Genomic DNA, 14477 nt, shown 5'->3' on the forward strand with positions numbered 1-14477 from the left:
TGGCTCTTGGTTTTCATGATTTGTAGGAGGTTTTGGACAACTGCAGTAAAAACAATGATCGTTGATATCAATGGGAGGGTAAATGAGGAACAGGGTGGCCTGAAAGGACTGAAATCAAGGCTCTTACAAAGGAAAAACAAAACACACACTGAGATTTATTAAATGGACAAAATGTGACATGTCCACTGAATTTCGATCACCTTTTCCAGTCCCTGATTTAAAAATGAAATGAATAAATAAACCAGACAGAAGTCTTTATCAAACTTCAATAACAGTGCTCCTCTTTCGTACATGTTAAAGTCCACAGGTGATCAAACTGAGATTCAAAGTGAGAATAATTGATTTCAAAAGCCCCCACTGAAAACTTCTGATAATACAGAATTGAATAATACATTGCCCTGAATTCCATACTTAAAGAATTTTCTTCTCAACATAACAAATGACTTGGGGCTCCACATTAACATTTTTCTCCGGTGGCCAGTTCGGGCTACTAAAATACATGTATTTGAAAGTTTGGAGGCCCGAAAAAGAATTGTAGAGGCCTGGGGCCCGTCTTATAAAGACTTGTGATAGAAATCAATCACAAGTTTCTTAAGACTTGCAATGCAAGTTGTGATTGATTTGGGGACTTGTGATTGATTTGAAGTCTTTATAAGACGGGGCCCTGAAATAAAAGGAAATATAGCATTTCATTTTGAATTTCAGTTGTCTGATCCAGCCAACAACCGATAACCTGTTAGCAAATTTGGTGACCCAACATCAATTTTGGGGGGCCAGGGCCACCAGGTTACCATGAATGTCAAGCCCTGCTTAACTGTATCTTGTCTCCTTAGCCATGATTGAATGCTCTCTTTCTCTATCTCTGAATGGTCACAATTGCCTTTATCAAGGGCTATTTTCAGAGATATGAAAGTTTATTGGACTCAAAGGAGATTTCTCCATGGAAAAGAACTGATTCACAATTGATGGAATTTCAGATGTGCTCACACATGTCCATTAAATGCTCAAGAACCATGATATGGAATCTTACATATTCGACACAGGTATATAATGCTTATTTCAGCAGCATCACTTTGGCACTTAATTTTGCTCCAACATGATCTTATCGCAAAGAAAAAAAAAAAGAACTATGCATGTTCATCTTCTTGAACAAAACTATTCATTATTTCAATTTCAATTACAATACATGTACCAATCATTCTTCTTTCATCAGTCGCATTACATATCACAGTTTAACCACTATTAGTATTTCGGCACTTGTGGAAATGGAAACAAAAAAACTAGAGGTTGATTATCAGCTGCTGTGCACTCTTGACAATTCTGATCTGGTGAATGACTTCTTGCACCTTGGACAAAGTATTCCACTGGGAATGTTAGACACACAGTTTCTGCAAATTAAATGTCCACATGGCATTTTATAGAACACAGTCTCAGAGTCTTGCACTGGAGTTTTGCAGCTGACACATGATGTGAACTGGTCTTCGAGAGATAAACCTGCAGGGGGAAAAAAGAAGAACCAGTGTCGAAGGAATAAGCAGAGATGGTAAACTGTGGAGTACCACAACTGAAATGTATTCAGGCCATCCTCTCACATACCCCTTTATCACACAGAAAGGCAGCACCCAATAATTGGTTGGTTGTAAATTTTTTTGAGCAATACCCTATTCACACTTGGCAAACTAAATCATATATGAATCAAGATTCAATTATTGACATCTTTCCCATCTGAAAAGTCCCTTTTACCTTCTATCAACTATTGTTGCGACACATAATCATAAAACATCCATGGGGTAGCCCCCTTTTGGACTGAAAGGTAGGATGAGAAATTAATTGCCAACAGACAATGATCAGGGCCCCACTTTGTTTTTAAAAAAAAAAATTTAGGATAGCAACTCTTGCTGGAATGGCAAATTCCCATAGCATTAGCCAATCAGGAAGCTGGATTCTTGTCGTTACCATGACAATTGCCCTTACAGCAAGACTTGCTATCATATCTCAACTCTTTATGAAATTGGGCTTAGATTCTCCCTGTGGAATCACTGCATTTCAATGGGTAACCAATGAAAAAATTCTATTTGAATTTGTGCACTTCCAGTCAAAATTGCCTAAGTCGAATTTATTTGGACTGAAGAAATAGCTTCAACTTAGAGAAAATTCAACTTGAGGGATTAAAATCAATAGAATATAAAGAGAAGAGGACATGAAAAGACCTTTGACTTAGGCGATTATTCGACTTATAATGCGAGGTTGCCTTAAGCAAAGTTGACTGTATTTGCATGTTTGGATATCACAAAGTAAACGGGCTATTCTTTGACATGAAAATGCCACCTTTCCAAAGTTCTTGCCGTAGGTAGCCTACCAATGTTTACAGTGCACTGCCGTTAAAAAGAAAACGGTTATAACGAAATTCTGGTTACAATGAAAAAAAATCCGGGTCGCAAAATTATCAGCTCTATGTTTTTCATTGTTTATTTGTTCGGTTATAACGAAATTTCGATATGACGAAAGAAAACTGCCAGTCCCGAGGACTTTGTTATAGTGGGAGTCCACTGTACCATGTTTCGCCATATGCCTCGGCCGTGAGAGAGATGACCCATACAAATCAATCTGAATATGCCTATCAAAATGTCATTTCTTGGATCTGCACATATTACCAATACAGTAATAGATACAAAAATGCTAATAACTTGCCTCTTGTAGCACTGCTTGGTTTGCTGTATGACGGAAGAGATGCCAGAGTTGAGGCCAGGGCATCATTTAGACTGTTTGACACAAGCATCTCATGACTCTCTGCTCCTGCACAAGTTTGGGATATACAGTACATGTATGTATGTTAAGGAAAGTGGATGCCTTTATGCTTGCCTTACAGAGGAGGGAAATTACATTGGATGAAGTGCTTTTACTTTTCCCTCAACCAGTCTTTGTTTTGCTTAGCTTTTTCTTTCTGAATTGTGATCTAATGTTTAGACAGCATTGAAACAAACAAACAAACAAATATTTCAAATGATCTGGTTTGCAAATCCAAATTACAGTTAAACTCGCCTAAGTCGACATCGCATATGTCAAATAATCGCGCAAGTCGATGATTTTAAAAAGTCCAGATTTTTCCCCATTGACTTACGTGTATTAATTCACTCACAAGTCGAATTTTGTAAGTCGAATACTCGCCTAAGTCGATGAAATTCCAAGAACACTTTCACGGAAAAACCATTAAATTCACTGTGCCTAAGTCGAATAAAATTTTATTGTGCAATAAATCACTGTCAAAATCATGAGACGCCAGTTTTTGTTTACATAAGAACTAGCCCGACCAGACAGGTGACAAAAAATGATCTACGTGTAAAGTACTAGTATCAAAATTCAAAGCGATCGCATGCTTCGTGTTTGGAGGTCCGCTTGTCCAGCCCTGTCGCGCTAGCGCTACGTACGTACAGCGACTGGGCTGTGTATTGTCTGTGTATGTTTGCAGTCTGCGCTATGCAGTGGATGGATGAAGCTGCTGAGTTTTCAAAGCGGAAAGTAGGGGGAAAGTTACGGGCACGGGTACATCAGAATTACACCTCTACACGCATTTCAAGCCACGGTATGGTAAACTGGAATCAATCACTGCTCAAATATAGTTCATATTCACTTCCCCAAGGGTTAACAAGGGTGTAAAGTAATCGGACCTGTGCCAATACTAATGCACTGTCCATGCAAAGTTAGCCGCGGCCCTGCCGGGCGACCCGTGCTGCGGCACACCACCTCTCCAGCTCTCGGCTCCAGTGTAGACAACATACATGTACATTTATGAATAATGTACGTGTGGTGTAACTGTTGTTAAGTCGATTTTTTCGACTTACGCACAAGTCGAAAATCGCCTAAGTCGATGTGTTTTGCTCAGTCCCGAGAAGATCGACTTATGCGAGTTTAACTGTATTTTTATTTTCAGTGGATATAGGATTCAAAGACTTATACTTGTCTTTCTGAAAGACACTGCAACTGAACTCACATCTATGTACATAGCATGCAATTTCATCACTGGATTAAAATCAAATTAAAATAAAAGAGGAGAAAAATTAACTGGTTCAGCATGTGAATGAAGCAATTAAAGAATAGGAGAGAAAGAGACTGTATTACTTACTATCACATGGCAGGGATGCATAACTGCTTGAGCTCACAGCCAGTGGGGGAATGTTGTCGGTTCCATAAATTTTTGATTTCTTGTTGTGAAGCAACGGATATTGCACGCCACTCTGAAATGTTTCTACCACAAGTTTCCGCTTTTTCCTCATCTCACTAGTGACACATGCTTCATCTTCTTTGATACTATAGGCACGTGTATGCGTGTCTATACTCCTAGAATTCTGTGCTGTTGACCGAGGATTTTGTGATGTTGACGGCAAGTTAGTATGGAGGAGAACCGAGGACTGAATTTGATCTCCCGAATGCAATTCTGGGTCTGGCTTGGAAGCCTTCCCTGCTGTCCTGGGCACTCCTTTGACTGCATCACCACCAGACAGCAGAAACTTGTCGATCCGTGCCTTCAGGTTGACGTTGGGGATGGGTTTGCTGACAGACGAAAATGGCACTCCAGTGAATGGATCGTTCTGGGGCCGGCCCCAGGTCGCTTCGATGCGATTATGCTTATCCAGTGTGTCCTTATCGACGGTGTGTCCAGACGGAAGCAGTATGGGAATGACCATCACCTCGCAGGTTATGGGGTCGAAAAATTCCTCTGGACATTCAGGTGAGCTGCCATTCACGGCATTTGATGCTTGTCGTTCTACTGACTGCCCACTCTGAGGCTTTCCAATAGCAGATTTTTCTGAGGAGCTTGTTTCCCTTGGAGATTGAAAGTTTGGCTGTCTGGGAACAGCGAGTAGACGGAGCTGCTTCGCAGTGCTTAAAATCTTGTTAATGACAATCTTGCCGCAGGATGGCGAGGGTTGACCCCATATTTCAACCTTTTTCAGGGCAGGAACCGACCCTCCCTGCACTCTAGTTATGCGAATCACAAGATGGTTTATTCGATTCACGTGCCAGGCCTGACCACACTTTAGATCCCTCCTCAGCACATTGTCTGCGTCATTTCCACACGGAGGGACGGGGAGAGAGTCTTCATACAATGACCTGTATCTCCTGTTCACAAACTGCATAATGTGTGGTGAAGAGTCTTGGCAATAAACCTTGCCTATATTTGTAAATATGGCACTGTCGACAGAGCTGCCTGTTTTGTTGCGAGCATTTCCAGAGTTTACACTGTTGCCAGTTTTACTATCAGACTTCTCACAACTATCGCTTCCTTGCAGGACACGTGCAGAGAATATTTCAATACCACTGGACCGGTGAGAACCCACGCCGGGGTTGATGGCAATGCTGTGGATGTCGATGTCGAATGGAAGGGCAAAGGTTATGTTCAGCGGTGGCTTGATGAAGTGTTCGGCGAGGAAACCTTTCCACAGACCAAACATTCCAGGCTTCAGTAGGTTCTGCGGCTCGTAACCATCCGCACTCACCGAGGAGGCAGCAACAGTGATGCCGTACGCCGGATTGCAGAAATTGACAGCCATTCCAGTTTGCCTCAAAAATGAAGCAAAAATGGTTACTTCAGATTGGTGACACTGTGCTTTAAAGACCTGGGATGACACCACAATTCATTGCTGCAGGTGTTTTCAAGAAGGCAGAAAACCATGTATAAGTTCCATGATTCAAAAACCTGTGTGGCAAAGGAGGGAGAAAGGAAGAGAGAGAGAGATAGAGGGAGAGAGAGAAGACAACTTTAATACAAATCGTTTACTTCAATCAGATTGATCCCAAAGGTTACCACTACATGTAAAGCTTAAAAGAGCAATGCTACAGCCATATCTACTTTCAACCAACAAGGAAGTAATTGCTGAAAAGAAACTCTTTCCTGAATTCAATTTCTTTTAGTCCAACCTAGAGGTGCAAGCCCACGCCACGTCCACGTCAAATTTAACAGGCAAAACAGTAGAAGTTTCATTTCAACTGGACATAAAATGAGATTACAGGACCTTCCAAGTTTCACATTTTTCACAAAACAGTGATATTACCAAGGCCGGAGCAGCCGTGGGGGCCGTGGGGGCTTGAGGCCCCCACACTTTTTGTGCACCATACAAAGGAATACATAAGGTGTCATTACTTTGGGCCCCCACACTTTTTTCAACCCGGAAGTACGTAAGTGGCACTAAAATAGAAATAGATAGAGATCTTGAAGTATGGTGGCGGTAAGTTTTTTCTCTGAAGACCTTTTTTTTTTTGCTTGTCAGGTGAAAACACCCGGAAATGGGAGGGGAGACAGAATGAGCTGAGGACCTTTTTTTCTTTTCTTTTTTTTGCTTGTCAGCTGAAGAAACCTGGAAGTGGACGGGGAGAGATGAGCTGAGGACCGTTTTTTTTGTTTGTTTTTTTTTGCTTGTTAGCTCATGAAACCCGGAAGTGGGCCCCACACTTTTGAAAACATTGCGCCAGCCCTGATTACTCACAACCAACGATATTTGATAAGCTGGTGCAGTGGTAGAATGAAGTGAATGTGATGCTTCTGCTGTCATCACCCTGCATGTCTCCCATTTATGTGCACTCAAATATTCATGAAATATCATTACTTGAATAGTTGAAATGAAATTATAAAGCAAGACTCATGTATGTCATTCACATCAAATTGTTGTTTTGCTGTAAATAATCGAGCAACGATGACTTGAAATCATTGGAGGGGGATTGTACTGTATTAATTGAGCAAAACTATGATTCTTAAAAGATAGATATGAACAATACAATGCCATGGAAAGTTTGGAAGTGACTAAGCTTGCAGGTTTGTGGTTGCCCTTTTGACATTGTTTTGTGAAGACATGCAAATTCAAAATGACATAACCTCTTCCCTACTTCTAGCAGTTCTACCGTGTCTACTGTTCAGTTTCCTTGCCTTCTCAATTTCTGACAATGAATGGCTCTTTCCTAAACTGTCAATTTAATGGGGCTGCTCTGCATCATGACAAATATTAATTTTTACTAGGGTCTACACCATCTACACCAGAAAGTGGCATAATATTTAATTTGAACTCAAACTCCCTATTGGCATTGCCATTGGTGCAAATGTAAGTTTCTGCAGGGGAAAAAACCGTGTTCATATCCCGTGTCTAGCAAGCATGCGGCGAGAGGTGTCCCTAAAAATACAATACGCAGAGGAGCGGACAGTGGGCCGACGCGACTGGTGACGGGATCAGCAGGGAAGCGGCCCGGCAGATGCGAGGGAAGACGATGCAGCTGCCCCCATCCTGCCCACACGGCTCGTGAGAACCTCATTCCCTTCCTCGGACCTAATAATTGAGGTGGAAAGTTGTGCTTTTCATCAATAGCCAGCGGCTATCTTGTCCTATCGGCTTCTCATGACTCTTGTTATCCCAAACCATTAGTAAAAATGCAGAAATATGTCGCTAGACCCTCTATTTACCTCGGACAACCCGATGCAAACAGCGCCCTTCAGGTCCCTGTCCCCATAGAGGCAGACATCTTGTGGATATCGCTGTGCATTCTGGGACGGAAAGGCATACTAGTAATTCGACACCTGCCGACAACGAACAATGATTGGTCAAAAGTTTGTGCGGGTGGGATAAGATCGAGAAGACGCGAAAGTGGATGGGAGGTTGCAAAGATCTAGTAATTATTTTAAAACGAAAAAAGAGAAACGAGAGGAGTGAAGAATGAGGCAGGGCCTACAAGTTATTAAAATACGACCAATTCCAGACTACAGGGTAGATCATTGAAAGTAATCAGGGATGTAAAGCAAGGGTCGCTTTCTATGATGACAGTGATCAAATCTTGGTCCTCAGGGTATGCTCCTGTTAGTGTTATGACCATAATTTTCAGTTACCATAGAACACAAATGTCTTTATATTCTTGGCCAAGCCGGACATTCTGTTCCACCCTCAGAGTTGAAAGCCCAGTTGACCGTGTAAAAATTTACATTCACTTTAATAATTCCACAATATTATGTCAGGATATAAGATCCAGATAAAATGCTTACATTTCACATCTCTGTCTTCATTTTGGGGTGGTGGAACGTCTCCCCCCCCCCCCCGCCATTTTACACATTATGTCGGAAAAGAATCATCAGCACTCAGTATTGATGAAATACGTAAATATTCTACTCGGACTGTTATCTCACCACTTGCCAATATTATGATCCTCTCTACCTCTCTTATTCCCCGATCCCCTGCCCCTCTCTCCCTGTCTTTCACTATCTCTATCTATCTGTCTATCTATCTATCTATCTATCTATCTATCTATCTATCTATCTATTTTTGATGTTTAATCAAAGAAGGTTGTCGTTTCAAGTCCAGTCCAAGAGGGAGATTATCAATCGATAGACTTAAGCTCAAGTTTATTAACAGAAAGTATACATATAGGTCCTACATGTATTGTTATGCAAAAGTGAAGCAGATGTCCATTGCAAACACACTAAAACAAGATTATAACACAGCTGATGCATAACACAAATGCGCAATGATCATCATTTCTGAGGTAATTGTTTGTAGAATTTCCTACACCAAAAAGAATCGAGCTACCTGAACTTCGCAATAATAGTGATAGAAATTGCCATGATAACAATAATAATGATGATAATGATAATGATAATAATAACAAAAATAATAAACTACTACTTCTACTACTACTACTAATAATAATAATGATAATGATAATGATAATAATAATAATAATAATAATAATAATAATAATAATAATGATAATAATGATAATAATAATAATAATAATAATAATAATAATAAATAATAACGAGATATGAAACTCGTCACGCTGACGAGTTAGGTGATACGCTTGGGGTCATCAGGTGTCGGTCATCTGTGATCGACAAAGAAAAGAATGTGATATAGGCACCTTGAAGTTATATTGAGCGTGCATGCAAAACCGTTTCTCTAACCACTCGGCCACGGGACATCCCCGGAAATGGTAAGGCAAAAAAGAAATGTATAGATATTACAGGGGGAAATAGTCAATGCCCACTCAACAAACGTGGCTGCGTGAACATATATTGCATTGCTAGACGGAAATGCGGCCTTGTAACGACAGATGTCGCTATGCCATTTCTGGCATCTAGGGGAAAATACGTGCCGTAGACATAAAACCTATAATCGGCTTGTTTTTATACCTTGCCTTTAATCACAATTTTCAGTGTGATGACGTCATCAAAGTACAAAACAATGACATGGTCTTGAAAGACAATTGTTCAAAGTACAACACCTCCGTCGTCGTCATTACATACTATGATCGGTTTGACAAAGTCGGCCTGCAAAATTTTGCAGCAGTCGAAGCAATGTGGTCTCCAACACAAAAAAGAGGGATATGGTGTGTGTCTGTGTGTCTGTGTGTGTGTATAGGTGCGTTTATATACGAACGTGATTTCTACATGGACGAATATGTAATACAAAATTGAAGAAAAAAAGTAAAATAGCTAAGTATTTTGTTTCGTGATCTTGTGGGGTTCGAACCCGCAACCTCACGTCTCTGAGACGTCGCCTTTATCCACTCGGCCATACGTCTCGGCGAGAAAATATGAGGAACGTAAACTTATGTATGTGAAAGATGAATCAGGAATCGTTTCGTCCACATTCCATTCTCATTTTCAGTTTTAAACTGCAAAATTGTCAACCTGATGAGGAGATTTCGAAGAAGAAAATGCATGATTATTGCAGCTTATTGTCTCAGCTACAACATACTTAAGTTTCAGAGGAAATGAAGCAAAATCAGCTGAGATAAAGGTGCTTAAACGTTGTCAAGTCAATGCATGGTTTTAAAAAAGATCCCCTCCCATAGACATAACACGTAAACTTGTCCGATTTTGCGTCTTTACCTTTAATCACAATTTAAAGTATGATGACGTCATTAAATTTCAAAACCATGACATGGACCTGAAAGGCAAATGTTCAAAGTACAACATATCTGAATTTGGGATAATATTGAGCTTAAACAACAGAGATACGAGCAAATGAATGTCAGAAACAGTACCTCAAAAAAATTAATTCCACTTTTTTGATTTCAGATGATGATATGATGACGTCATAATGTAATTATGGAAATATTAATACTTGAAACGTTATTTCCAATTCATATGTTTTTGTAATATGCAATAAAAACATAGGGTAACCAGACGTTTTAAAGAGCTATGGCGAAATAAACAAAGACATGTTTTTCGCTATATTTGCACAAAGACGCGCACACGAAATTTCAACTTTGACGCCAACGCATTCCTTTGTTATAGGTCAAAATTGATCGGAAATTAATGGATATTGTTACTTAATGTATCAGGAATCCAAATCTGTCAAAAAATGTGCATTTTCAGTTTGCTTACGCGCACTACGCGCGAAAATGTGCGGACGGACGCGAACGCGCGAAACGCTTAAAATTGTCTGAAACTTCGAGATTTCCCATTGGTAAGTTGTTTTGAGCCTTTTAAAAGTTTGACGCGCGCGTACGCGCGCGTAATAATGTCTTAGGTAATTAGCATTAAAATGTATGATAGAGCGTGACCTGAACTTAATGTCCGCCGAAAATGATACAGACATGACCTTTAGATATGAAGTTATGATCGATCATGTAACATGGTCCGAAAATCACAAAATGGCGCCTAGATGACGTCATAGATATGTTACTGTCATGAAAACCTTATTGTGGCTAGATTTTGTCATGAGACATGTTCCCTGAAAATGTCATGTTATTCCGTAATGTCATTCTTGAGATATTGATGACACAAAATTGTCCAGAAAGAAAGAAGAATAACTAGACTTGGAATTTGTCAAGACTGACAAATTAGGTGATCCGATTTTTTTTAATCAATGATTCGAGTCCTGATCGCAATAGGCATGACCATATAGGTTTCATCTGTGTTTAGAGACATTGGACGTGTGATATTTGGATTCTCATTTAGAAAAGAGAGTTAGGTCTGCTATCTCTGTTACCAAATTCGGTATACACTATAAAGAAGATACAGAATGAAGTATATTTGACCATTGACCCAACTTTGCACAGCCAAGATGGCATCTGACCAAAAAGTGGTTATTTTGTGAAATGATTCTTGTAACATGGCCTTTGCGTGTGTAAAATATGGGAAAGATAGGACATGTATTCACCAAGATACAGGTTAAAACATTTATGACCTTTGACCCTAATTTACATACCCAAGATGGTGTCTGATCAAGTAGTTGTTATTTTATGAAATAATGTACGTGACATAAACTAAACATGTGCCAAATATGGGGATGATAGGGGCTGTTTTTCTTGAGTTATTGCAAAGAAAGTTGCAGAGAGAAAGAAATATCTCAATACATCGAATATAAGTTTGATGTCAACCAAGTTTTTACGTGATCTCGGCATCGTATGAAAAAATGAAGAATCACTGATGATAGCCCAAAGTCTCAGCTACATCATATTAAAATCTGGGAGAAATTTACAGAAGAGTAAGTGAGGTAGTGCTCGATAAAGAAAGTCATGTCAATTTTCATTTCCAGAAAAATTCCCTCCCATAGAGATAACACGTAAACTGGTTAAATTTGACAAGGTTACATTATATCCATTTTCACGTGGTGAAGACATCATCCGATTAAAACTTTGATTAACAAAACTTAAAGAGTATTACATTGGCTACAACATACTAACATCTGGAAGAAATTCACCGAAGGGTAATTGAGCTAGTCGTCGATAAAGACAATCATGTCAATTTTCACATCTAGAAAAATTCCCTCCCATAGAGATAACACGTCATAATAAAGATAAAGAAAGAAGTACATATGACCTTTGACCCTACTTTGCACAGACAAGATGGCGTCTGAGCAAAAAGTGGTTATTTTGTGAAATGATTCTTGTAACATGGTCTTTACGTATGCAAAATATGGGAAAGATAAGACATGTATTAACCAAGATACAGGATGAAACATTTTTGACCTTTGACCCTAATTTACATACCCAAGAAGGTGCCCGATCAAGTAGTTGTTATTTTATGAAATAATGTACGTGACATAAACTAAACATGTGCAAAATATTGGGCTGATAGAGCTTGTTTTTCTTGAGTTATTGCAAAGAAAGTTGCAGAAAGAAAGGAATATGAAAATACATGGAAGATAAGCTTTAATTTCAACCAAGTTTTTGGGCATGATGCCGACTCCGTATGAAAAAACGAAGGGCACATTAACGATAGCCCAAAGTCTCAGCTACAACATACTAAAATATGGGAGAAATTCACCGAAGCATAAGTGAGCTAGTGCTCGATAAAGATAGTCATGTCAGTTTTCATTTCCAGAAAAACTGCACTCCCATAGAGATAACACGTAAACTGGTCAAATTTGACAAGATTACTTTAAATTCATTTTTACGAGGTGATGCCGTCATCCAATCAAATTGTTGTTATTATATATCTGAAAGACCATTTAATAAGCTACAACATATTGAAATTTGGACGTAAATCAATTAAAGAAAAAGTGAGATATGCTTGAATGAACTTGAAATTTGATGACGTCATTTTGAAAATTTACTTTTTTAACTTTATTAAGAAATTTGATATCTTTGAATGACTTTTTCAGTATCGCCAACCCATAAACTGACATGTACAACTCATCAGCTTTCAGAATATGTAAAGAAAATGGGGGGTCACCGTCCATCCTGACGAGTAAAATCGGATTTAAAATTGGCGGTTTTGGGGCATTGTTGTACTGTATATCGCCATTGACGCGCGCGCGGAATTTCAACTTTGACAGTCCCGTATGACGTCATATTGAGTCGGATTGACTTGAAACTTGCTAGAAATATTCCTTGACTTTTCAGACATCCGATAAATGTAAAAAATCGGGAAATTTCTGTTGCATATGAGCTGTACGTGCGTATATGTGCGCGCGCGTACGCGTCCGTCCAATTTTTTCAATTTTTCAAAAAATGCTCCAAATGGTCTGAAACGTATGCAAAAAAAATTTGAGCTTGATTGGAGCATACAAATATTTCAACGCGCGCGTACGCGCACGTCTTTACGATGCGAGGAATTCTGAAAATATGGGTAGAATTCCCTTGAATTGAAATTTATGTGACGTAAATTTCATTGAGAAATTCCACTCCATTAATGAGATATGATTGAAAATGTGTTTTCATATAATGACGTCATAGTGACGTCACGGTCGACTGATCACTACGATTTTACTTGACATGTCGTCTTTGGGACATGATACACATATGGTATAAGTTTGACATTCATAGGCAATGCACTTTCTGAGCTTATCTCTACACAACTTTTGCGGAGAAATAAAGAAGAAGAAGAAGAAGAAGAAGAAGAACTAGAGATTGTAATTTGTCATCACTGACAAATTAAGGTGATCCGATTTTTTTTTAATCAATGATTCGAATCCTGATCGCAATACGCATGACCATACAGGTTTCATCTGTGTTTAGAGGCATTGGCCCTGTGATGTTTGGGTTCTCACCTAAGGGTAAGTGAGCTAGTGTTCGATAAAAACAATCATGTGTGTTTTCACATCTGGAAAAATTCCTTCCCATAGAGATAACACGTCATGAAGATTCAGAAAAAAGTACCCGGTACGTATGGCGTACGTTTGACACCACTTTGCACAGATAAGATGGCATTTGAGCAAAAAGCAGTTATTTTGTGGAATGATTCTTGTAATGGTCTTTGCGTGTGCGAAATATGGGAGAGATAGGACATGTATTCATCAAGATACAGGATGAAAAATTTGTGACCTTTGTCCCTAACTTACATACCCAAGATGGTGTCCGATCAAGTACCGGTAGTTGTTATTTTGTGAAATAATGTACGTGACATGAACTAAACATGTGCAACGTATTGGGCTGATAGGGGCTGTTTTTCATACGTTACTGCAAAGAAATTTGCAGAAAGAAAGAAATATGCAGACCGATCTTTCGGTCAACGGCTATGAAAGGAGAAAATGTACCATTCATCGCCGTAGCTTTGAGGATATGTGAAGAAAAAGTTGTGCGTAACTTGTTTCATAGAGCTGTTCGTAAAGTTACAAACAATTTACGAGCCACTGGTGATCAGTTCTGGATTTCTATGCTTATCAGAATTTCAATAATTCAGCACAAGAACTGATTGATCACCAGTCACTCGTGAGTCGATGGTAACTTTACGAGCAGCTTTTATGAAACACCCCCCTGAACTCCCGGGCTTTCCATGGTATACAGTATCGCGTCATCGCGTCGCGCGGTGCTCTTTCTACAGTGCATGTGTGCTTAAAGTGTGTGTACGTGCCAAAGAGTATAGAAGCGCACGCGTGCGCTTCCATGCTCTTTCGGTCGCGGTGCGATATGCGACTCTGCACCCGCAGTGGGTCTAACGTCTACTCTAAGTATGTTAATATATGTGAACATTTTTGCATTACGTCAGCTATTGCGTGACAGTGCAGCGACAGGCTCACAAATACGACTACTTTTTAAGACAAGACCTT

The 14477-nt window shown here is 39.5% G+C and overlaps 1 protein-coding gene across 1 annotated transcript; it reads right to left on the bottom strand.

Annotated features, from left to right (window-relative positions):
- Positions 1–1430: 1430 nt before the first annotated feature.
- Positions 1431–5576, bottom strand: LOC139719208 (RING finger protein 37-like). Its single transcript, XM_071630637.1, has 3 exons — positions 4124–5576; positions 2688–2796; positions 1431–1494 (listed from the first exon to the last, which is right to left on the bottom strand). The coding sequence occupies exons 1-3, from the start codon at positions 5550–5552 to the stop codon at positions 1431–1433; spliced, it is 1602 nt and encodes a 533-aa protein (XP_071486738.1). The 5' UTR covers positions 5553–5576.
- Between the last annotated feature and the right edge of the window lie 8901 nt (positions 5577–14477).

This window comes from Diadema antillarum, unplaced genomic scaffold, assembly GCF_040938485.1.
Source record: "Diadema antillarum isolate AM-2024a unplaced genomic scaffold, OU_Dant_1.0 scf00000107, whole genome shotgun sequence".
Classification (NCBI taxonomy): Eukaryota; Metazoa; Echinodermata; class Echinoidea; order Diadematoida; family Diadematidae; genus Diadema; species Diadema antillarum.

Coding starts and splice junctions, on each gene's coding strand:
- LOC139719208 (XM_071630637.1), bottom strand. CDS start 5,552: ATGGCTGTCAATTTCTGCAATCCGGCGTACGGCATCACTGTTGCTGCC. Junction 2,797..4,123: donor TGCATCCCTGCCATGTGATA/GTAAGTAATACA, acceptor AAACTTGTGCAG/GAGCAGAGAGTCATGAGATG. Junction 1,495..2,687: donor AGCAGTGCTACAAGAGGCAA/GTTATTAGCATT, acceptor TTCCCCCTGCAG/GTTTATCTCTCGAAGACCAG.